The 22,698-nt window shown below is 34.8% G+C and overlaps 4 protein-coding genes across 5 annotated transcripts; 3 read left to right on the top strand and 1 right to left on the bottom strand.

Moving 5' to 3' along the window:
• The first annotated feature begins 5,716 nt into the window (after positions 1 to 5,716).
• Positions 5,717 to 9,265, top strand: LOC108819795 (probable protein phosphatase 2C 76). The gene is made up of 9 exons (XM_018592827.2): positions 5,717 to 5,890; positions 6,142 to 6,373; positions 6,695 to 6,822; positions 7,265 to 7,363; positions 7,476 to 7,634; positions 7,859 to 7,945; positions 8,328 to 8,419; positions 8,488 to 8,562; positions 8,658 to 9,265. Exons 2-9 carry the CDS (start codon positions 6,165 to 6,167, stop codon positions 8,979 to 8,981), a joined length of 1,173 nt encoding a protein of 390 aa, XP_018448329.2. The 5' UTR covers positions 5,717 to 5,890; positions 6,142 to 6,164; the 3' UTR covers positions 8,982 to 9,265.
• A 66-nt stretch (positions 9,266 to 9,331) lies between these two features.
• LOC130508641 (F-box/kelch-repeat protein At3g18720-like) lies at positions 9,332 to 10,112 on the top strand. The gene has a single exon (XM_057004241.1). The coding sequence runs from the start codon at positions 9,339 to 9,341 to the stop codon at positions 10,110 to 10,112; it is 774 nt and encodes a 257-aa protein (XP_056860221.1). The 5' UTR covers positions 9,332 to 9,338.
• A 5,613-nt stretch (positions 10,113 to 15,725) lies between these two features.
• Positions 15,726 to 16,900, top strand: LOC108841798 (abscisic acid receptor PYL8). Its single transcript, XM_018614557.2, has 3 exons — positions 15,726 to 16,040; positions 16,161 to 16,376; positions 16,458 to 16,900. The coding sequence occupies exons 1-3, from the start codon at positions 15,906 to 15,908 to the stop codon at positions 16,671 to 16,673; spliced, it is 567 nt and encodes a 188-aa protein (XP_018470059.1). The 5' UTR covers positions 15,726 to 15,905; the 3' UTR covers positions 16,674 to 16,900.
• Positions 16,901 to 18,042: 1,142 nt separating this feature from the next.
• LOC108843346 (ATP-dependent zinc metalloprotease FTSH 11, chloroplastic/mitochondrial) lies at positions 18,043 to 22,698 on the bottom strand. Of its 2 annotated transcripts, none has more exons than XM_057002702.1 (17): positions 22,049 to 22,698; positions 21,812 to 21,965; positions 21,635 to 21,727; positions 21,455 to 21,540; positions 21,179 to 21,302; positions 20,756 to 20,917; positions 20,586 to 20,636; positions 20,335 to 20,396; positions 20,168 to 20,225; positions 19,929 to 20,054; positions 19,752 to 19,832; positions 19,394 to 19,523; positions 19,147 to 19,295; positions 18,788 to 19,069; positions 18,609 to 18,698; positions 18,450 to 18,503; positions 18,043 to 18,369 (listed from the first exon to the last, which is right to left on the bottom strand). In XM_057002702.1, the coding sequence occupies exons 1-17, from the start codon at positions 22,588 to 22,590 to the stop codon at positions 18,220 to 18,222; spliced, it is 2,394 nt and encodes a 797-aa protein (XP_056858682.1). In that variant the 5' UTR covers positions 22,591 to 22,698; the 3' UTR covers positions 18,043 to 18,219. The 2 variants fall into 2 exon arrangements, with proteins under 2 accessions (XP_056858682.1, XP_018472026.1); XM_018616524.2 differs by having other exon boundaries at positions 20,756 to 20,875; positions 22,049 to 22,696.

Here is a 22,698-nt window from a genome sequence, read left to right as displayed (position 1 = left end):
GTTTGATGTGGTTTTGGTTTAGTTTTACAATAAAAGTAAAACTAATTAACTAAAATTATATGTAGTGTAGATTTCTATATTATGAATTAGAATATATTTTATGAAATTTGGTTGATCTGGTTCATTATTTTATTTGGTTTCATAAAATTTGAATTCGGTTATTCAATATAAAAGTTTATATTATATTCGAAATACATTACACTTCGGCTTGGTTTGGAATTGAAAGTTTTGGTTTAGATTCATGATTCCATTGTATTATTTAGTCCAGTTATATAATAAATAAAAGAATAAAAACAAATTTGTCTATATACATTTGTTTTTTGAACAAAAGCTTACTAGAAACATATTTTAAACATAATGTGTGGATTTTCATCATTTCCTTCTCATTATAATTTGTTTAGAAACATATATCAGCTGAGTTATGAAAACCCCATTTGATTGAAAAAACACGATATTTCAGCAGGTATGGACAATTATTATTATCTGCGAAACTGAGAGCTTAATTCTACCAAATATACAATTAGGAGCTTAACTTGCATACATGTGATATTCAAAAGAAAACTTGCAAACATGTTAATCGTAAATGGATGCACTTTTTAGTTGAATCTCAAGGTAGGCTAAGTTCGATAATGTTTATTGCTTAATCTAAAGTAAACGAATTATATATGTGGTAGAGTTAAAATCTCAATCATATTTAATCCCTGAAATGAAAGCTAATTTAAGTTCAGGACAGATCATATTAGTTTTCTACAATTTTGGAACTTTTTCTCTGGAATCACAATTTTTGATTATACACGAGCATTCGCTGCTACACAATGAAAAATAACTTTCAAATGCATATAAATGCTGAAAATCTGGCTCAAAAATATTAGATTTAACACATACGAACCTGAGAAAGCAACATCGACAGCCACAAATTAACCCCGTCCAACTGGATAGACAGAAATAACATTGCTGTTCCATACATCTAGCAAATATGGATGTGGAATAAAACAACATTGAGATGAAACTGACATTTACGATCTTTACAAATAATTTGGGTCTAATGGTTAATGTGACAAAGATGTCACCGGTTATGACTTATGTGATATGTAATCGTATTAGAAGGTTTGAGTCGAAGAATGCGCATGCATAAGCGTTGGATCACCGTCGGGGATTCCCCTGACTTTTTGTTCCGGGAGAATAAAATATGTTTGTGAAGACCCTGACCTGCAAAGACATGATCTTAGAGTTTTTAGAGTCACACACCTACATTCAATATATTGAACATTAACCATATATATATATATATATATATTAGTTTTTTTTATATATTTGAAAAATAGGTGGTAGAAATAGACAGAAAGTCTGAAATAATTAAATTAAGGTGATGGACTTTTACAGTTACAACAACATTCCTTCAAATAATATCATAAAAATAGTTAGTTATCAGAAATTAGAACATTAGTTTCAAAAAAAAACACTGTGATTAATTATTTTTTTGAAACTAAAATTGTAATTTTCATTGTCTTCTAAATTTTCATTTGTTCTTTTTTTCTGGCAAATTATTTTATTTTATTTAAACTGTAAATGCCAGGCTTTTCTTTGTTTACTGGCCATGAAAGAAAAAACAAAAGGATGATACAAGACATTGCCCGTGAGTATGTGTCGAACCCACGTGATACCCTCCTCTTTTTCTTCTCCTTTTACAACATTTCGTGCTCCACAATTTCAGACCGGTTAAGTGTTAAAATTAAATTTGTTTGACCACTCCAAAACTAAACACAGGAAAAAAGTTTAAGACAGCTAATTGATAGTATTTTAATTAACTGCTAACAGAGACCGTTGAATGTGTCGTGTCCCTTCTCTTACGGTTGTCTAATACTTCTCTGTTTCATTATAAGTGTCGTTTTAGACTTGTGCACACGAATTAAGAAATCATTTAATTTTGCATATTTTCAATATAAAAACATCATTACCGATACAATTCAATCAATAGAAAAATAAAATGAAGAATAAAGTTAATAAATTTTGCATTGAAACTCTAAAACGACACTTATTTTGCAACGAAAAAAATTCTCTAAAACAACACTTAATATAAAACGGAGAGAGTAATTCCTATTTCTCAGCCGTTGGATCCAGAGAACAGTCTCAATGTTTTTTTTTTGTCATAGTTTATCAAATTATACAACAACGTACTTCATAATTCAAATTTCTGAAAACGAAGTCAACTCTTTTCTTAATTGATTACATATAATACTAGTTGAGTATTATCATCGAGTTCGAAATTAGTAAGCCCTTTGAATATGGAAGATGAGTCAAGCTAAAAAATCAGGTCAACTATTATATCCAATGTAATTTTATTACAAGAAAAATATTGCAATAAAGGATCTTTTGCAATGAGAGGGAGGTTGTCAACGGGGAAAGGATGCTGAAATAGAATGGGAATGTTAATGTTGCCTGCGTACTCTGCCAAGACCTTTTGGAGACCTCAAAACATTTGTTCTTTGAATGTTCCTACTCAGCATAAATTTGGAAAACGCTTATGAAGAGGGTGCTAAAGGACCAGTATACTGTGAATTGGGATGCTTTGGTTAACCTTATTGCTGGAGATTTGGGATGGAGTAAAACAAAACTCTTTATTGCAAGATACATGTTTCAGTCTTCTGTTCATATAATATGGAGAGAAAGAAATAGAAGAAGGCATGGAGAGACTCCAGTTCCTGCTGTGGTTTTGATCAAGCGTCTGGATAAGAACATGAGGAACTAATTTTCGGTTATCAGAAGAAAGGGAGGGAAGAAATATGGAGATGGAATGGTTACTTGGTTTGATACTAGATAGTCTCTTCTAAATATGTTTTCATTTTGATCAGAACAAAACTTAAGTCAAAATTGTAAAGATCTTTTTTTTTGAATTAAATTTAATATTCAGTTCAAAAAAAAAATCTTTTGCTCGTGAATTGTGCTCAGCTTAAAACTAAATATGTTTTAAGTTAGTTTTGACTGTAACTAATTAAGAAAAAACCCAAAAACATTTTGAAAACGAGCTCTTAACATTTATTTATTATTATAATTTTATATCTAAATACTAAGAACAATCCGAATCGGAAAATCTTGATTACATTTCGAATCAGACAAAACAACTGGTTCTACCCTAATCTCACTAGATCCCTTACACAAACTAATCGGTGCAGCTTGCTAAAGAAGCTAGGTCTGGGCATTTTAACCTGGACCCGAAGATCCGACCCGGAACCGATCCAAAAATATCCGACCCGAACCCGCTTCGAAAGTTTACAAGTATCTTTTGGATCTAAATTTCTTTTATCCGAATAGACCCGGACCCGAAGAGAACCGACCCGAAGAGAACCGACCCGAATAGACCTGGACACGAAAAGAACCGACCCGAATAGATCCGACCCGATAAGAACCGATTTGTACCTGACTTAAAAACATGTATATTCAAAATTATGATTTTTTGTGTTCTGTTTTATATATATATTATTTTTATTTAGTTGAAATATTTTTTATGTTATTATTATTTTATAACATTTTGAGTAATATGAAATTTTAAAATATAAAATTTAGAGTTCAAAAATGTTTTATGTTAATTATTAATAGTTCAATTTAAGTTATTTTGTAAATATTTAGATATATATGACAAATACTGTTTAATTTGAGTAAATTTGAGTATGTCATATATTTTTCAGAGCTTAAATACCCGAACCCAAACCGGATCCGAAAATTATGGGTATTTTACACGTATTACGAACCGACCCGGACCCGACAAAACCCGACCTGGAACCGATCCGAAAAATTATAAGTACCTATGTGGATCTAAATTTCTAGGACCCGAAGGGTCCGGATCCGATAGGACCCGACCCGAACCCGACCCAAAGCCCAGATGCCCAGACCTAAAAGAAGCTAAAGTATAAGTGAAATCTTTTTTCCGTTCTCAGCCGAAATAAACATCGCTCTAAGAGCAGCTGCAACGCCAAACTCCACAGACTCGATAACCAAGGTAAGTTTTTATATTATTTTATTATTTTTAATTTTTTTCAGATTTATAAAAAAAAAACAAAAAAAAAACAAAAAAGGAACCAATCACTCGATCCCACGTGGCGAGACCGATAGTGAATTGATCCTTAGCTACAGCATTTAAGGGCACAAATCCTTAAAAGTTTTGGGTCCCACGTATTATAAAAATAATTTTTGGCTAAGGATTTACTTCTAATATGCTGAGTTGCAGCTGCTCTAAGAAGTATAATTACTATAGAATTACACATGACCATGGTTGGATCTAAAATTTTAGAGACCATAAACATTTATCAAGAATTTTAGTAATTTTTAAATGAGATCTATGTTCATATATATAACTAGCAAAAAAATTAGAGTCCAACGTTTTATTGGAGTTGGTCCAAATCCAACCTTGTTGATGACTTTATCAATAATGGAATTGACTTGTTCTCTGGAGCAACAATCAACCGAACAGGCAAAAGGAGAGTCAGAGTCTACCATAAATAGCAATACATGCAACATCCAATAGAAGCAATTCACTCTCAAATTGAAAAAAAAACGGTTGGAAATTTGAAAAGAAGTACCATCAAGTACTCGAAGTTAGAAACCTGCAAAAAAGAATGAAACAAATTACCAAATCGACATATTGACCGGAAAGTGGTATTGGGATGATCAATTTGAAAACAAGTCTCTCGTCAAAAGCGAAGCCATATGACTTAATCAGCAAAGCAATTTGACGCCTTGCTCCGAACTAGAGAACATGAACCGGTCTACAATGCGCCTCTAGAATAAGCAGCTCAACACTAACATAGGATGTCAAGAGCTTAACAAAATTTCTGATTGAATCTACTGTCAACAACTTTCCACTCTATGTACTCATTTGAGCTTTTTTATTTGATAATGTAGATCTAGTCGATGTGGCCTTATTGACACCCTCCACTTTCCTGTATCAAAGAGGTATAAGAGGAGGAAGTCTTCTCTTCTCTCAAAGAATTAAACCTTTAAAACTCTAAAAGACACATGGTTGTGAATATTGTGATATATGCAAGGACTGGTGTCAAAAAACCGAATTTTTATAACTTTTATGGTTTAAAAAAAAACTATAAATAGGCTTAATTGGGTATCTTATTTTGGACCTGAACGTGTAGATATATGGTTAAGAATTTATTTCCCACAGTTGTGAGGGTTGGGGCTAAGATGAGTAGTTTTTGGTGGCTGATTTTACTTGTTTGATGACATGCTTTCAGTCGGTATCAACTTGCTTCATTTATTTGATGCTGATGTGTTTGTCCCAGAAAATTGTAGTGTTATGTTTCCTTTTGTTCTTGTTTAAGTTCATGTGATCTATGTTGGGTTGTTTTAGTTTCTAGGGGTAATGTTTTTCGGCAAGCTTATGGCTCTGGAAGGAGTGATTCTTTACCAACTTAAGTGTGTAAGACTATACATTCCACCTTTTTAATATAATTTTCAGTTGATAGAAATACATGTTTTTCAGTAAAATAGAGATGAATCGATGGTGGAGATAAGCAAAGTGCAAATCGAAGTACATTATAAATATTATAAATTTCCAGGAATAATATACTCAAAGAGCAGATAATACTTGAATTAGGTCTACAAATTAATTACAATCACAATGAAAAAGATGATTTGTTAGAAACTAATGCTGATTAGTTGTGTAAATAAAGTGTGGTAATCCTCGAATGAAAAAGAATCCTTAAAAAGGAAAAACTGAAATCATAGCGCCACGTCACAGTGTCTGTTCGGTGTCATCCATCCTCTCTCACACTACCATCTCCGTCTCTCTTGGATTCTCTCAGATTCCAAATGGAAGCTCCAAAAAGCTGATATTCCCCTGTAGCAACTTTTTCTTCTTCACCTCTCAGATTCGGATCCCGTGGTGAGTGTGTTTCCCGATCCATTTCCCAAATCCGATTCGATTATTGAGTCTATTCGTATCATTGTTCGTTCTGTGATGAAACTGGACTCATGTATAGGGTTTTATAATCTTAAATTGATTCTCGTAAAAGATCCAGGATCTGATTCCTTAGCTCTCATACGATGAATGATCGTGGTTCTATATTGTTTTGAAGTAGCTAGCTCATATCCAATCTAATCAAATCGTTTCTTTTGTTTGTTATCTGTTGTAAGGTAAGAGACCTACCTGCCTGGTGATGGTATGCAGCAGTCTGGTAAGGAGTGTCATTGTTCAGGCTGGTTATATTGGAGTGTTGGCTCGAGGAAGACGTGTTAACAAGACCTTGAGCGGAGTTAGAATCAGCGCAGCAGCAAAGATGAGTGTCGAATCTTCACGAGTTTCTTTGGTTGATATGCCCCCTCATAAAGTTGATGATGGCGGTTACGTTGGTGGTGGGTGGAAAAAGTGAGTTTGATCTAATCTCCTTTTCGTTAGATTATGACATTTACACAAGATGATACTGATTACATTGTTATGTGGCTTTCAACCAATATTAGTTATGAGTAAATCTATCTCATTTTGGTTAGATTTTTTTTTTTCTATTAATGTAGCAGATACCTAGAGAGTATTTATATACGGCTATTTAGTTATGAAATGTACTGAAGAATCTAATTACGTGTTGTGTAGGCAAAATCTGTAATCGTCCGTGGTTTTGGACTGATATGATAGTATTACTTTTGTTTTTCTTTTTAAGTGGTTCTTAATAAAGGTTATGTGTAATGACAGTGAGGATGGGAGCTTGAGCTGTGGGTACTGTAGTTTCAGAGGGAAACGGTCTACGATGGAAGACTTCTATGATGTCAAAGCTTCCAGGATCCAAGGCCAAACAGTTTGCATGTTTGGCATTTTCGATGGTTTGATTCTATTTTGTGCCTTCTGGTCTATGAGAAGGAAATCGTTAGCGTTGTTGAATTGTGGAAGATATTTGATCTGTGTTGAAAGTCTTGTTTTTTCAACTTGTGCCATATCGTCGTTGTATCCATTTCAATAGCTAAGACATAGTCGAGCTTCATTTGCTATTTTAGGTTGTTCGTTTCACACAGATGGCCACACCATTATGTATGATATGCCTAACTTTCTTAAGAAGGATCTCGAATTTGCTTTAGTTAGATTCTGTATTTCTACGTGCTGACTGCTGCTTCTGGGATTTCTAGTAGACTGTTTAGGAAATTAAAGTCTGCAGTGACCAGTTGAACTCTCGATATGTGTGTATATTATACTCAGATGCAGAATCATATGTTGTTGACTTGATATTTAGTTGTTTTCTTCTAATTTATTTTACCTTAATCATCACAGGTCATGGTGGTTCACGTGCTGCTGAGTACCTGAAGAAACACCTCTTTAACAATCTTATGATGCATCCACAATTTTTGACAGACACCAAGCTGGCACTAAGTGCGCTCTATATCTCTAGACATTATTATTTTTGTTGCATCTCAGAAGTATGAGCTCATCCTGCATGTGTTGCAAGTCATAGGTTCACCTTCTAACTTGACCAATTTTGCAGGCGAAACGTACAAACAAACAGATGTAGCATTCCTTGAATCGGAAAAGGATACTTACAGAGATGATGGCTCCACAGCATCTGCTGCTGTGTTGGTGGGGAACCATTTGTATGTTGCAAATGTTGGAGACTCAAGGACAATAGTTTCTAAAGCTGGGAAAGGTAGGTATTTCGTTGTGGTCTGAAACAATTTGGCATATCATTTTAAAGATAAAACTGAGAGCTTCTGCCAAAAATGAGTTCAGGAAATGGAATCATGCAATTCCTCAAGAGAACATTAACCTTACATTGAATATTTAATAGATTTTTACGATTGGTGACAAGCCTTTATTGTTTCCTATTCATAAGGAAGCTCTTTTCAAACTTAGTGTTTTTATGTTGTGCAGCGATTGCGCTATCAGATGACCATAAGCCTAATAGAAGCGATGAAAGAAAGCGAATTGAAAACGCTGGCGGTGTTATCATGTGGGCAGGTATCTGATATTATAAGAAATCGCCCCTCTCTTGTGTGCCCCTAATTGGTTTGCTTGCTTCGAACATGACACAACGAGAATTACCTTGTGTAGTTAGAGTTAGACGACTTCGCTACTCAAAGAGTGCTCGATATTTCCTACAAGAATTTTGATAATACATTGTCATTGATTGTTTAGTCTGCTTTGAGGTCTAATAGTATTATTAAGTTTCTAGGAACAGTTGACCCCCAACCCTTATATGGAGGCATTCTGTTGGTCTAGTTAGTTATTTCACGCTTTAAACAATCAGTATTATTAAGGGCATGCTCTTTAAGTACCCTCCTCTGGATCTCTTTGTCGGGCTAGGTGTAAAGTAAAATATCATTTGGATATGCCTTGTCAGGAACATGGAGGGTAGGTGGAGTCTTGGCAATGTCCCGGGCTTTTGGAAACAGACTGCTGAAGCAATTCGTTGTTGCTGAACCCGAGATACAAGTAACCGCTTCCAACTTCAGCATCCTAGTACATAAGTTCCTGTGAACTCACTCTGCTTATTTTTGCAGGATCTAGAGATAGATCACGAGGCTGAGTTTCTTGTGCTTGCAAGTGATGGTCTATGGGATGTAGTAACAAATGAGGTATGACTCAGATCAATTCCTCCTCCTCCTCCTCCTTTTGTATTTGTTTCCAGATTGTTCAGGAATATAATTGTTCTATTTTTCGTCGGATTCAGGATGCGGTATCCCTTGCTCAGAGCGATGAGGAGCCTGTGGCAGCGGCCCGCAAGTTAACGGACACAGCCTTCACTCGTGGCAGCGCGGACAACATCACGTGCATTGTTGTTAAGTTCCATCATGATAAGACCGAATCTCCCAAATCTGAAACAAAACCTGTGGCTGAACCGGAGGAGCCCAAACAGAACCCCAAAGCTGAACTCGAACCCCAGTCAAACCCAAATGCTGAACCGGAAACCGAATCAAACCCCAAATCTGATGCTATACCCGATACTAAACCTGAAACTGAACCAGAGACGAAGGGTGCGAAAGCCGGCGAGTAAGGTATACCCAATCAGGGGAGAAAAATATGCTGTTAGGGTCGAGAATGAGGCATGTGCGGATAGACAGATAAATATTAAATCGCTTTAGTAGTTGTGTGCTTTGTGACTACCTGTAACGTGTGAGGATTTGTGTTGCATATGCACATGCCTGGCTTCGACCTGTCCTCGATTTTTGTCTATTCATTTTGCTCTTATTTTGTTTATTGGTGCTTCTCGCAGCAAAAACACACACACCATTTGTTATGTTCCTTCCACTTCTTTATATCTGAACATCCATTTGTGTATGCGTTTGTTGTTGGTGAATTTTACATTGTGGCTGTCACGAGAAAGAAAACTGGTGGTAGTATATGAGATATAATGAATGCTTCATTGTCTACTGGTTTGTGTTTGTATTTAGATAAAGACATAAGAAAAATTGTGTTGCCGCAAAGAAAAGCTCTTATTCTTAGTTTCTTACCAGTGGGGTCATTGTATCATTTAACGTCTCGCCTAGCTTTCTCAGCTGCTCCTACTTCCACTAGCTGTGTGGTCATCTTCTATTCTCGAATACCTAAAACTGTTTTTGTGATCGAAACTTGGTGGCCTGGTGAAGCCACATGGACCACCCATCGCTTTAAGAACTCTGTTCTTCGCAGGTGGGAGAAATGTGTCTTCTCCAATGGTGTGTTCTACTTTCTCAGTACTTGTGGCTACCTTGGTGTTTTCCACCCGTGTGAAGCAACATGGAATCTTCTTCCAGTGAGCCCATTTCTTTTCACAGAGCTGGATTCTCCAGTGTTCATCATGGAGCATGAAGGAGACATCTTTGTTATGTGTTCACGCCTCAACAGCAACCATATGGTGTTTAAACTAAACATGAAACAAAATGTATGGGAAGAGAAGAGAGATCTTGGAGGCTTGACAGTATTTGCAAGTGTCCCTGGCTCTTTTATAAGAGCTTGTCTCTCCCCGGAGGAGATGAACAGAATATATCCTTCGTTTACTGATTTTTATTTGATTTATGGCACAATCTCTCATCTCCCTCCAAGAACCAATTTGTCTGGCAGCGTTGCTTGGGTAGAGCCACCTCAGAACTACTTGGATTTGTTGCGACTTTGTCATCCCTTTTACTTTTTTTTTTTCTTTTTGTAACTTGGGCTTAATTTGAATTAGTTTCATGTCAGTGTTTTAACATTATATCTCTGTGAACTGAACAAGTTTTCCCTTTTTTTTTGAACAACCACTGAACAAGTTTCTATTGATCTGTTAAAATAGAATCTTATTTTTAAAATGTTGTAGGACCAAATTCATTAACAAACTTAATTAACATGCTTTGTTTTATATTTCCCTTAATCAATCAATAATATATCTTTAATATGAACATGTTTTCTATCACTCTTTGCCCTCCTTGTAATTGAATACTAATCTTACTTTTTATTAAGAGAGTGTATTAATCTTTTAGCTATTGGCCATAATAAAACCATTTTATGCTTTAAATCAATTACTCATTGACCAATGTTTCATTAATAACATTTAAACAACATGTTTCATTTAATTTGTTGAACCAAATATTATAGCTTCTCATACCTTCACTGGGTGTAAATTTTAGATGAGAGCATAGGTATAGGATGATCCAACCGACTAAACTTTTGTCTCAAATCGTTTGGAATGAATGTTGATGACCTTTTTTATTTGGATTTAACTTGATCGCCGCCAAACAAAAATAGTCACCAGTTTCCACTATAATTTTAAGCTACTTGAAATTGTATATGCAAAGAAACAGGAAAACTATATGGGGAAATCAAGATTTAAATTTTAACATCAATTACTTTATGAAAATTGAAAACTATATCAAAATAAGCATACAATCTGTGGCTTTATATATTTGAGGCAAACTAACGAACACATCATTTATAAATATTTTGTTACTTCTACACAATACAAACACAACAAATAATAATATAATGGAAGTAGTTTTTTTATACTTAATAGATTTTTAAAAACAAAATATATATATTTAAAACATCAACATTTAAGGAATATATAATAAAATCGCTTCAAATTTTTTAAAGAAATTAATTACAATCGTTCAGTTTGAATCTCTAATAAATCCATTGATATTTTTATATTATGCTAAAAGTACCAATTAAATACTCTAAAATTAAATATATAGTGTCTATAAAATTCAAATTAATAAATGTATAATAAAACATAAAAAATTTAAAAATTTGGGTAACAACTTTGGAAATCCTAAAATTTTGGATATTCTAAACATATACCAAAATAATATCTACTTTCAAACCGAAATAAATAAAAAATTATGATAAATTAGTTTTGTCTCAACCAACATGTATTCATAATTGTTTAATGAAACTATATATACACCTTAGCTAAAGCTAATAAACACCATATTCTTACACACGTCTCTCAACACATTTTCCCCTAATATATTTATACTATTATTTACAAAGTAATATTATTTCTCCCACGTTAAAGTTAGATTTTTAAAAATATTTATTATCCTTAATAAATAATTAAATTAGATATTTAATATAGAATATCCATAAATTAAAGCGAAATTTCATTAAATTAATACTCACCATTATCTAAAAATATTATATATTGTGTTATCTAAAAATATTTTACATCTTAATATTATAAAAATAAATATAAATTATGTATATAGTTTTATGTACATATGAATGTTTTCAAGATTATTTTTACGTAGTAAAATATATAAAAATCTATACTGTATATAAAAATTTGTATATAAAAAATTAATATTTGATTAATTTTTAAATATTTAAAAAGCATGAAAATAATGTATTATAATATTTTTTAAACTGATAATATATCTATTTACAATTTCTTGTAAAATTATTATGTCTGCAAGTGCGGACAAAACACCTAGTCTTTTATATTTCAGAATGCTTTGAAATTAATCTTGTATTGTTGATTAATTGTGTATGCAACTAAATTATACTAAATAATTAATATTTGTTAAATTTTCAAAATAAATTTATATTCTATATCCAGTAACAAAATGTTTTCAAACTTAGTATTTGATGAATTTAACAGAAATACTAGATATATATATATATATATATATCACAACTCATATATGGTAGTTTTTCCTTTTTAATTTTTATCCTTTTTCATAATCATGAGATGTATGTGTTAAGATAATTAATATTTCATAATAAAATTTAATGTTATAGTTCATTATTAACCAATTAAAAGTTCTCTATTGATTTTAATCAACAAATTTAATAGATCAAAATATTATAAACTTAAACTATACCTAATAATAATATTTGTAGAAATCCCAAAATAAATATACAGTATACATTATATATCCAACTAATATTTGAGAATTTAAGATTTGGTAGAATTTAGTTGAATGTTGCTAAAGTTCAAGGATTTTGATAGAGACTTTTATGGGGTTTTGGTAGAATTTTAAAATGAAAAAGGAAAAAAGATAGATATGGTAAGATCTTTCCGTTAATATATAAATAACAAGTACTTTATTACAATACACACATACATGTCTACGTATACTATCTATCTTATTAAAACAGAAACATTCTGTTGGACCTAACATTTATTTTGTAAGTTTTTAAATTAAATACACCTTTATACTTTATAGTTAAACATACATTAAGTCACTAATGTTTTTTTCTTTATACTACTATCCATGTTTCCAAACAATATACTTATTTCTTTATACTACTATCAATGTTTCCAAACAATATATTTTTATACTACTATCAATGTTTCCAAATAATACAATAATTAATCTTAGTTATTTTATATCTATCATTTTCTCTTTAAAATTTTGTAAAAACGTCATAATTTCATAAATTACAAAATAGTGAACTTTAAAATTTCGATTACAAGATTACAAATTATGAAACTATTACAATTTAAAATCCAATTAGATTACATATCGGTCATCCATCAGTTCAATCGGTTAGTCTCGGGTTTTAGTGATTTTTTAATATGAATATTTTAAAACCATAAATTGAATTGTCAGATCTCCGGATTAACCAGTATAATCACAATCGGGTTGAATTTAAAAATACTGATTTAAATGCAAAAATATTTTAAATACACACTCTTTAAAAATAACCAAAATATTTGTTAAATTATTAGTGAAATTTTTCATCGTAAAATATTCCGCGCTTCAAAAGCGCGGGTCAAAATCTAGTGTGAATTAAAGTCAAATGACATTCCTTGCAACTATAGTTCTGCAACTTGTAACATGTTTAATATCATAAGCAGTTTTCTTTGCCACTCCAATACTCTATGAAGGCTGTGGTTCTTTTGTACTCTTGAAAACTTATTTTCATGTGTGTCTCACTTTCACTATGATCTCAAATATAGTATTGGATTTAAACTTTGTGGAAACTACAGGTGGATTAATATAAATATAAAGGGATCAAATGGAGGAAGTGAAGGAGTCATTTTCTTCTAGGAAAATTCAGAAGGTAGACCAAGAGAACATCCATATAGATAAGCTCAGAAATGCAGTAGGTATGTAAATGAAGAAGAAGAGCAGAGGTTTTTTTTCATATTCATACACTTTTTCTCTTATAATGACACTAATGGTTTGCTGCAGATCTAAATAGGGCCTAAAAGTGACAAAGGTTCAATTCTCATAGACGCAACACAAAGTAAGAAGTGGCTAAACATTAAGAACCATAAGCATCTATCAAATGGCTTCGCTGTCTTCTGCGCCGTGCTGTTCTGGTGGAGCGTTTGCTTGAACATGAGAATTTATCGTCAATCTCATATCTTGAATAGCAGCTGCCAGATGATCCAACTTTGCTACAAGCTGGGAGGAAAAATAAAGTACACGAGAGATACGAATGTAATGTCCAAAAGTAATCTGTCCTTGCCAAATGAATAAAAGATTTAAATTTAATTTCTTACCAAAGCTATCTCTGCTCTGCGATATATGTCATTGCAAATTGTAAGCCATCTTGCTATCCTCGATTTAAAACGAAGAACCTCATCTCCCAGGACAGCGCATGATAGATCGTATTCAGCATCCTTTTTTTTTTTCATCCTCATCAAACCTTAACATTTTCTGATAGTAAGATTCCTTAATGTCAGCTGCCGTTGTTCGACATTCAGCTACAAAGTTTTCCAGTTTGGCTTGAAAAGTCTCCATCTACAAATTGATAGATAGTGTTAACAAGACTAAACAGATGTCAAAATCATGCAGTGAAAACAAACTAATGCCAAAAAATAAATAGGAGTAGAGAAGAGAAGGGCTTTAAGAAATAAAAGGTCACTTGTGTAGTTGATATTGTTGTTAAAGTAGATAAAACATCTGTTTCTCTTTGTGTAATAGCTTTCTCTAAGTATTCAAATGCAACCTTCCAAAAATCGAATATAACAACTTCAATAGTACATTTTGCAAAACTAAATGGAATCTCAAAGAATAGTAAGAACCTTAACAGTAGTAGAATCAGAGAGTACATGAAGTGACTCTCTAGCAGCTGTATACTCTTTCTTAATCTCCAATAAGGAATTTAAAAACTCATCTCCATCACCATCCATCTGATTGAAGAAGAAAGAAGTAGTTGCTGAATTTGGCTGGCCACTCGATTTAGAAGGGATTGAGGAAGCAATTAATGATTTTTACGGAAACATTCAAGCACAAAAATTGATGCTTCTAAGGTGTGGATTCTCACCATTTAACTGTTATGAGTAAAATGTTTCTAAGATGAATTGTAAGGTCTAGTTATCAAATATAAAAATTGCAAAGAAGAGGTAATAGTGTTTTAGAATCTTATTGAAACCCTTGTGTAATTCTTAAAAGAATACTTTTAACATTTGATATGTACTTTTCTTGTGCAGTCGCTCCCCATTGCAATGATATGAGAAACATTACATCACAAAAATTACCACCATTATTCTGATCATCTTGCTTCTTCTTATGCAACACCATTTTGGTTATCTTCTTTTAAAGATATTCCAAAAATAAATTTGATTTTTTTTTGTCGTATAATATTGGTCATATTCCAAATAGGATCTATAGATATATTTTGGGGAAAAAATCCAATCTATTGATTTTTTCAAAAGAAACAGAAATTGGAAATGCCAATTTCCAACGGTTCTAATAACATCGCCATAAAACAAGAAAATTGCATCACCGGTGAAAAACTATTCATAAATATTTTGAATTGTAATTCTTCTAATAATTAAAATATCTTTGTAGTTGCATCACTTCCATACCTACGACGATGACACACCCTAGTGGTTTTCATGGTATTTTTTTCCAAAATAAAGTTCTCTACTACTTGATCTTTGATTCAACATAACTAGACTGCATTTCTTGTCATCGATCATAGTCATAGAGACTAAACTGGAAATTGTAATGAAGGATTGAATAGAGAAAAATTAACCATTAATCCATCATAGATGAAACTCTTTTTAATGAAAGAGAAAAATAAAAGATAGAATAGAATATAGAGATTGATCACATAGAAATTCAAATTACCATATTCTGGATTGTATGAAACTGTACAATCGTTGTCAATGAACATAACATCTAGAAATTGACAAGGAACAGTGTTTCTTCAACTGATCCGAAGTTTGGGGGCATTTTCTAATATAAAAGCTCAATTAAAAATCTGTTCAATGAGAACAGTGAAATTAGTATCATCCAATCAAATAGATTTTAAGGTCTTTTATGTTACATTTTATTTTACTATTTAAAATCTCTGGAGTCTATTTAATTAATTAAAAAATTAAAACAAGCTAGTGAGTGAGAGAGAGGAGAAGAGAAGTTTGTTGGAAGAAGTCTTCTCTCTCTTCTTTATCTCTCCCCTCTAAAAAGGACAGACGGCAGAGTGAAATCTATATATCTGTTTCCTTCACATTAACGTTTTCATCGGAAGATCTAGCCGGAAAGTGTAGAGATTCAGAAAAAAGAAGATGGAACCTAGTAACGGGATGGAGAGTAATAACATGGAGAGAGAGTATATAAGGAGGCACCATAATAAGCATGAGCTTGTGGAGAATCAGTGTAGCTCTACGCTTGTTAAACACATCCAAGCTCCTGTTCATATCGTAACCTCTCTTCTTAGTTCTTAATCTCTTATGGGGAGTGTATGTGATTTAGAAAGTCTTGAGGTTTGATTGAAAAAAAAAAGAAAAAAATTGATGGATTAGTTTGGTATTATTTTTTAGGTGTGGTCACTTGTGAGAAGATTTGATCAGCCACAGAAGTACAAGCCATTTATCAGTAGATGTGTTGTGAAAGGAGACATGGAGATTGGTACTGTTAGAGAAGTTGATGTGAAGTCAGGGTTACCAGCAACTAGAAGCACCGAGAGGTTGGAGTTGCTTGATGACAATGAGCACATTCTCAGCATCAGGATCGTAGGTGGTGATCACAGGCTCAAGGTAGACATCATTTTTTTTTTGAATCAATGGTTTATTTGTCTTTTGCTAATTAATTTTTTCTTTCTTTGTTTGTGTGATTAGAACTATTCTTCGATTATCTCTCTTCACCCTGAGACGATAGAAGAAGGAAGAATGGGGACACTTGTGATCGAGTCTTTTGTGGTGGATTTACCACAAGGGAACACAAAGGATGAGACTTGTTACTTTGTGGAGGCTCTAATCAAATGCAATCTTAAATCTTTAGCTGATATCTCCCAACGTCTGGCCGTTCAAGACACAACCGTAGGTTCCTCATGAACAGAGGAGAAGAGACTGAGAGAGATCCAAGATCCAAGAGATTTGGTTGCCGTTGGATGAAGCTTTCAAAGGGAAAATAAATAATTTCTCATTTATTGTTACATTATAATTTCCTTTTTTTTTACTTTGTTAGTTTGATGAATGTTTTTGGTTTCTTCTCTAAAGAACCAAATATGATTTATTTGGAGTTTTGTTCTTTTTTGCCACTTGAAGGAATCTTTACAATTTTGCCGGGAGAGAGAGAGAGACATGTCAAAAGTGGTGAATGATCATGGGGTTCCACTCTTTCTTCCCTTTTTGTTTAACACTTTTATAGTTTGCAGTTGCACCCATAAAGGCCATACTCTATCTTTATTCTATAATACTATCTTTATTCATCCAATAGCACTTGTGGGGTGTGAAAATCTCCAAAAGGACCTACCATTAAGAGAAAGGTGATCTTTTATTGTGTAATAGTTTTATAGATTTTGTCTCTGACATGTCGACATGTCTCACTCTCCCACCCACTGGAGTCGCAAGCAACTTCACCTCCTGGATCCTGTGGGGAATCTGGACTACACGCAATCTCCTACTGTTCGAGAACAGAGCATTGCCTGCAAAAACAGCAATGGATACAGCTGCCTCTAATGCTCGTGAGTGGTCACAAGCGCAACCAGCAACTGATACTGTCCAACAGTCCCTGCAGATTGAACCAGAGCTCCCGCCTATTCCAACAGACGTTCTCCTATGTAACTCCGACGCGGCATGGATCTCTGATACAAGAAGAGCAGGGCTGGGATGGCTCTTCCGCAAAACTGATAACACCACCTACTCGGAAGGATCGCGAGCTTTGGATCTGGTCTCATCACCCCTTATGGCAGAGACGCTTGCCATGAGGGAAGCAGTATTGGAAGCAAAGTGCTTATCTCATCTCAAAGTCTGGTTTCGAACCGACTCCCGGGAATTCGCAAGAGCTATCAACTCGAAGTCATATCCGATGGAGCTTTTTGGAGTTCTCATGGATATCGAGTTTCTATCTTTTTTCAGTTTTTTCCATGTTTCTTTTGTTGGTCGCGAGCTCAATGTTGTAGCCGACTCCATTGCGAAATCGGCACTGCATAACTCCCACCCTATCTTGTACTGAACTCTGGTTTAGATTTATAAATCTTCTTATTGTCCAAAAAAAAAAGATTTTGTCTCTGACTTGTGATCCAGGAAACAACGTACAAAATTACATCCATTAGCTGTAAAAAAGGTACACTTTTAAAGTTTTTTCTACTATTTTTATTTTAGATATTCGAACCCCACACATGGACGGGTAACTCCATCAATCAACAATGCTTCCATGTTCATTTTATCATTATAAAAAATTGTAATCGGCAAATTTCGCTTAAAACATAAAGAGAACTTGTAATAACCTTGAGGAGAATCACAACATGGAACAAAAACTACAAATACAAATTCCTTTGGAAATTTTAAGCTACAGGAGACATAATCTGTACAAAAGTTTTGAATGTCCCCATTTCACCCAAAAAGGTGTGTGTTTATGATAATAAAATAATGTCGACTAGGCCAATACCAAGTCTCCTTCTTCTTCTTGTTTCTCCTGAAACTTGTCTATTTCTTGTTTTGGAAGGAGGATACGCTTTATGTCCTCTGCGGTTAGCGTTTCATACTCTAGAAGTGCGTTTGCTAACGTGTGTAGCTGCTTCTCATGCTGGCAAAGAAAACACACGATAAGACTTTAAAGTTTTCCTTTATATAGTAGTCGAAAATATGATCAGCGCACAAACATACCCGTTTCAAGAGAGATTTCACTCGCTCGTATGCCTCACGAAGAAGTTTCACAACCTGAGTATATAAGTATCAACACCATCAGATGAAATATCAGACTTAGGAGCAAATGGGTTTTGAACGAAGAAACTAGATGAATATGAATAAAGAGAGAGTCCCTACCTCTGCATCGATGCGTGATTGCATTTCAGAACTTGGTCTTTCTTTTATATGAACTGGTCCTATTGCCTCACTCATTCCACAACTCGATACCTTCCATGTTAAAACCAAAAACCATTTACCATAACTACAACAAGAAAAATCTGTGCCATTCATGTGAAGGTTATAAGACGAGTGATTACCATATATTGAGCAAGTTCTGTGGCCTGGGAGAGATCGCTACTTGCTCCAGTGGTGATATGGTCCTGGCCAAAGATGAGCTCCTCTGCGACTCTTCCTCCCATACATACATCAAGACGAGCTAATAACTGCCTTTTGCTCACTGATGTTTCATCGTTTGAAGGTAGCTGCGTAACCATTCCCAACGCAGATCCACGTGGCATTATTGTTGCTTTGTGGATCGGGTGTGCACCTTTCGTGTTCAAAGCGACTATAGCATGACCACTCTCATGGTAGGCAGTGAGCTAAAAAGAGGCAAACAAGCAGATATGAGGTCACATCCAAAACACATTTTATACTCGCGTATCAGACAATTAATTACCTTTTTCGAGTCCTCTGATACGAACATCGTCTTCCTCTCTGTGCCCATAACTATTCGGTCCTTTGCGAATTCCAACTGCTCAGCGGATAGCTTCTCAGCCCCTTCAACAGCTGCCTTTATGGCAGCAATATTAACCAGGTTTGCAAGATCTGGAAATTGTTTTGATGAGATTGAAGAAAACGTGGTGAGTCACATTGAATCTTCATAACTAAATGACAAAACGTAGTTATAGATTTCAGATACTCACCAGCACCATTGAAACCAGGAGTCCCGCGAGCAATAGCTTTAACATCCACATCATCTGACATAGGTTTGCCTTGGAGGTAGAGTTCCAAAATCTCTTGGCGTCCACGGACATCCGGGCTAGGGACCACAATCTAATATAAAAACTATGTCAGTAATTTCTATTTCTTTGGCAAAATCCAAAACAAGTTTCATACAAATGGAAACCAATCGAACACCAAAAGTGCAACAATTATACACAAAATCCAAAACAAGACAAAAATAAGAGCTACCACTTCTTCGTTTTCCAGTAACTAGCATCAACTCTCATCTTCAGTAATAACGTAAACAGAGAGAAGAGTCGCAAGAAGTTGAATACTTACATGCCTATCGAATCTACCCGGTCTTGTCAAGGCCGGATCAAGTATATCAGCCAAGTTTGTAGCAGCCATAACGATTATTCCCTACAGAGCAAAACAAGAAAGAGGAGAAGCACTGTTATAATGCAGAAACTTAGGAAACGTGATTACAAGGTGCACTATCCTTTATAAAAAGACTACCTCATTCTGCTCAAAACCATCCATTTCGACGAGTAGTTGATGCAATGTCTTCTTTGTATGCCCTTCCCATTGTTTTCTCGTGGACCCGACAGCATCAATTTCATCGATGAAAATGATGCAGGGCGCCTGTAACACATTATTGTCAGCAAATAAAACTTCACTCATGGTGAGAGGCTTTCCAGCCTAACGAACCCAACTTTTCTGAAATAGATTAAGAGCAGTGACAGGTTGAGTTATACCTTTTTCTTAGCTGCCTGAAACAAGGATCTCACACGCCGTGCTCCAACCCCAACAAACCTATCAATTGAAAATATAATATTATACGCCATTATCCACTACTAAAGAAGCCACCTCGTAATTAATCGATAATAACAGTGTTGCTCAAGAAAACTAGAAGAAGACTCACATCTCTTCAAATTCAGATCCAGCTCTATAGAAGAAGGGTACTCCAGCTTCTCCAGCAATGGCCTTTAAATTTTTAACTATGTCAGCTAATTGCAATTACAAAAGTATGGTAGCTTATTAAAAGTTATACGATTAAACGTTATCTGACTGCGAGGCACAAACAAATAATATATTGACTGTTTGGTAACTAACTAACTAACTAACTATCCTATTCAACAAGAGACGAAAATTTAATGCTCTATGAGAACTTACTTTAGCCAGCAATGTCTTTCCAGTACCAGGTGCCCCCGTAAGAAGAATTCCCTGGAAGCAAACATCAAGTAAAAGTGTTTACTTTAAATATAAGTAGACGGGACAAAACAAGTGCCAAGTAAAGTAATATGCAATCGAGAAGATTTAATAACCAAAACATAATGAGATACCTTTGGCAACTTTCCTCCAAGACGGGTAAACTTTGATGGGTTTTTCAGATATTCTACCACCTCCTCTAGCTCTTGTTTTGCATCATCACAACCCTTTACATCCTTAAACGTTTTGACATTCTGCAGCAACAAACATGTCAGTTTACATAACGTTTTGACATTCTGCAGCAACCAACATGTCAGAATAAGATATAATGATGCCGCTTTTCAAAACTCACTCTACTTAAATGCTATATGAACATAACTATTAAATTTTCTCTGGGTATACTGAGGATCCCGGATACAAAAGACGATAGTTGTCTAAGATATGAAACATTGTATCATGCAACTACTTTGCAATATCTGTCTCGTTCTTCACAGTTGCAACCCAGCTACTTAAACAGTGAAGAACATTATATTCGTAAACTTTAGTCAAAAGTCTACCTTTTCTGGAGTTATTTCTTTGTTAACTTCTTTTGTGGAATATGAAGAACTTGAACCAACACCCGAAGTTCCAATTCCTCCCAGGCTTCCAATATACTTTTGCAGAGCAGCTGCACCCATTAACCTAAAAAAAGAAACATCCACTGTTATAGGAACACAGTAATAAACTGGAGAAGCAATAAGATGTTCAATTATGCACAAGAAGCAACATTTCTTATCCACCGGTGCTATCTGAACTAATCTCTTGATTCAACTAAAATATAGATGATCACATACCAGACTACTCCCACAGCAACTGTGAACAAGATGGTAGAGACAAGCTCTTGTGCAAATCTTGATTTGTTTGAAACTTTCGGATTAACCTAACAAAGCAAAAAAACAGTGTTAAGAACTTATAAAACTGAAAATCCACGCTTAAAATACTTCACCAGATACTCATATATGCGCGGAACTAACCATGGTAACATGCAATGGTTGCCTCTCAGATATACCAGGGTTGACAAAAGATTCATCCATATCGCCTGATGCACGATGCTTCAGCTCTTGCAGCTATGCATTAAAAACAATGAATATCACATATACAGCACACCAACAATTTAGAAAACAAAAGACAAGTAGTACTAAGAAGAGTACCAGTGTGGGAAGAGTGGATGGCTTGCCGGTGTGTTCGTCAGGAAGATAGTCAGAAATAGAATTAGTAACGACAAGAGCTCGAATATATTCAGCAACTCCTCTACTATCCACAGCGTGTTCCCTTTGCTCAAACCGTTGGACAACAGCCTCAGGACTGAAAAAAACAAACAAACATAATCGATTTTTATTGAGTTTCAACTAAACTCCTAAACTAGTGAATGAAATAGGCATATATACATGTGCTTGTTGAGCTCAGCTAATAAAGCTCCCTGCAAAGCAGCGTCCTTTGGATTGGCGTCGGCCTCGGCGATTAGCTTCTCGAGACGCTTCTCTTGGCGAGAGAAAGGCCACCAGCTCAGCCACTCCCATTCCAACACTTTCTCTATGGCTCTCTTCATCGCTGCCCATACTCCCATCATCAGCACCACTATCTGAAACTTACTCTTCTTCTCCGAGTCTTCTCCTCCTCCGCTAATCGTTTCTTCATTCGTCCCCTCGTTTGTCTCTGATTCCGGAACCAATCTGCTCTCTGGAGAATCCGTAACCTCCTCGTTGGGAAGGAAATCGGAATCGGAAGCGACATTGTCTTGGCGGAGGGAGCAAGGGATGGGGTGGAATCGAAGAATCGAAGAAGAAAGACGGTAGAAGCTGGAGAGAGATTGAGGGTTGAAACGCAGAGAAGAAGAGAGGAGAGGACGATGATGATGAGGTTTGAAGGAATGGAGAGGAGGAGGAGGAGGACGAAGGAGAAGAGAAGCTTGGAGAGTGGAGGAAGACATTGAAGAGAGTTTGTTTAGGGTTTTTTCGAATATTCCTTCTTCTCTTATCTTCTTCTTCTTCCCCTTCTTCACTCCTTTTTATTCAGAGAGACAAAAGAGATGGGAGTT

The sequence above is a fragment of the Raphanus sativus genome, chromosome 2 (genome assembly GCF_000801105.2).
Source record: "Raphanus sativus cultivar WK10039 chromosome 2, ASM80110v3, whole genome shotgun sequence".
Lineage (NCBI taxonomy): Eukaryota > Viridiplantae > Streptophyta > Magnoliopsida > Brassicales > Brassicaceae > Raphanus > Raphanus sativus.
Note: the sequence above shows the minus strand (reverse complement) of the source record. Positions and strands in the feature narration are given on the sequence as shown.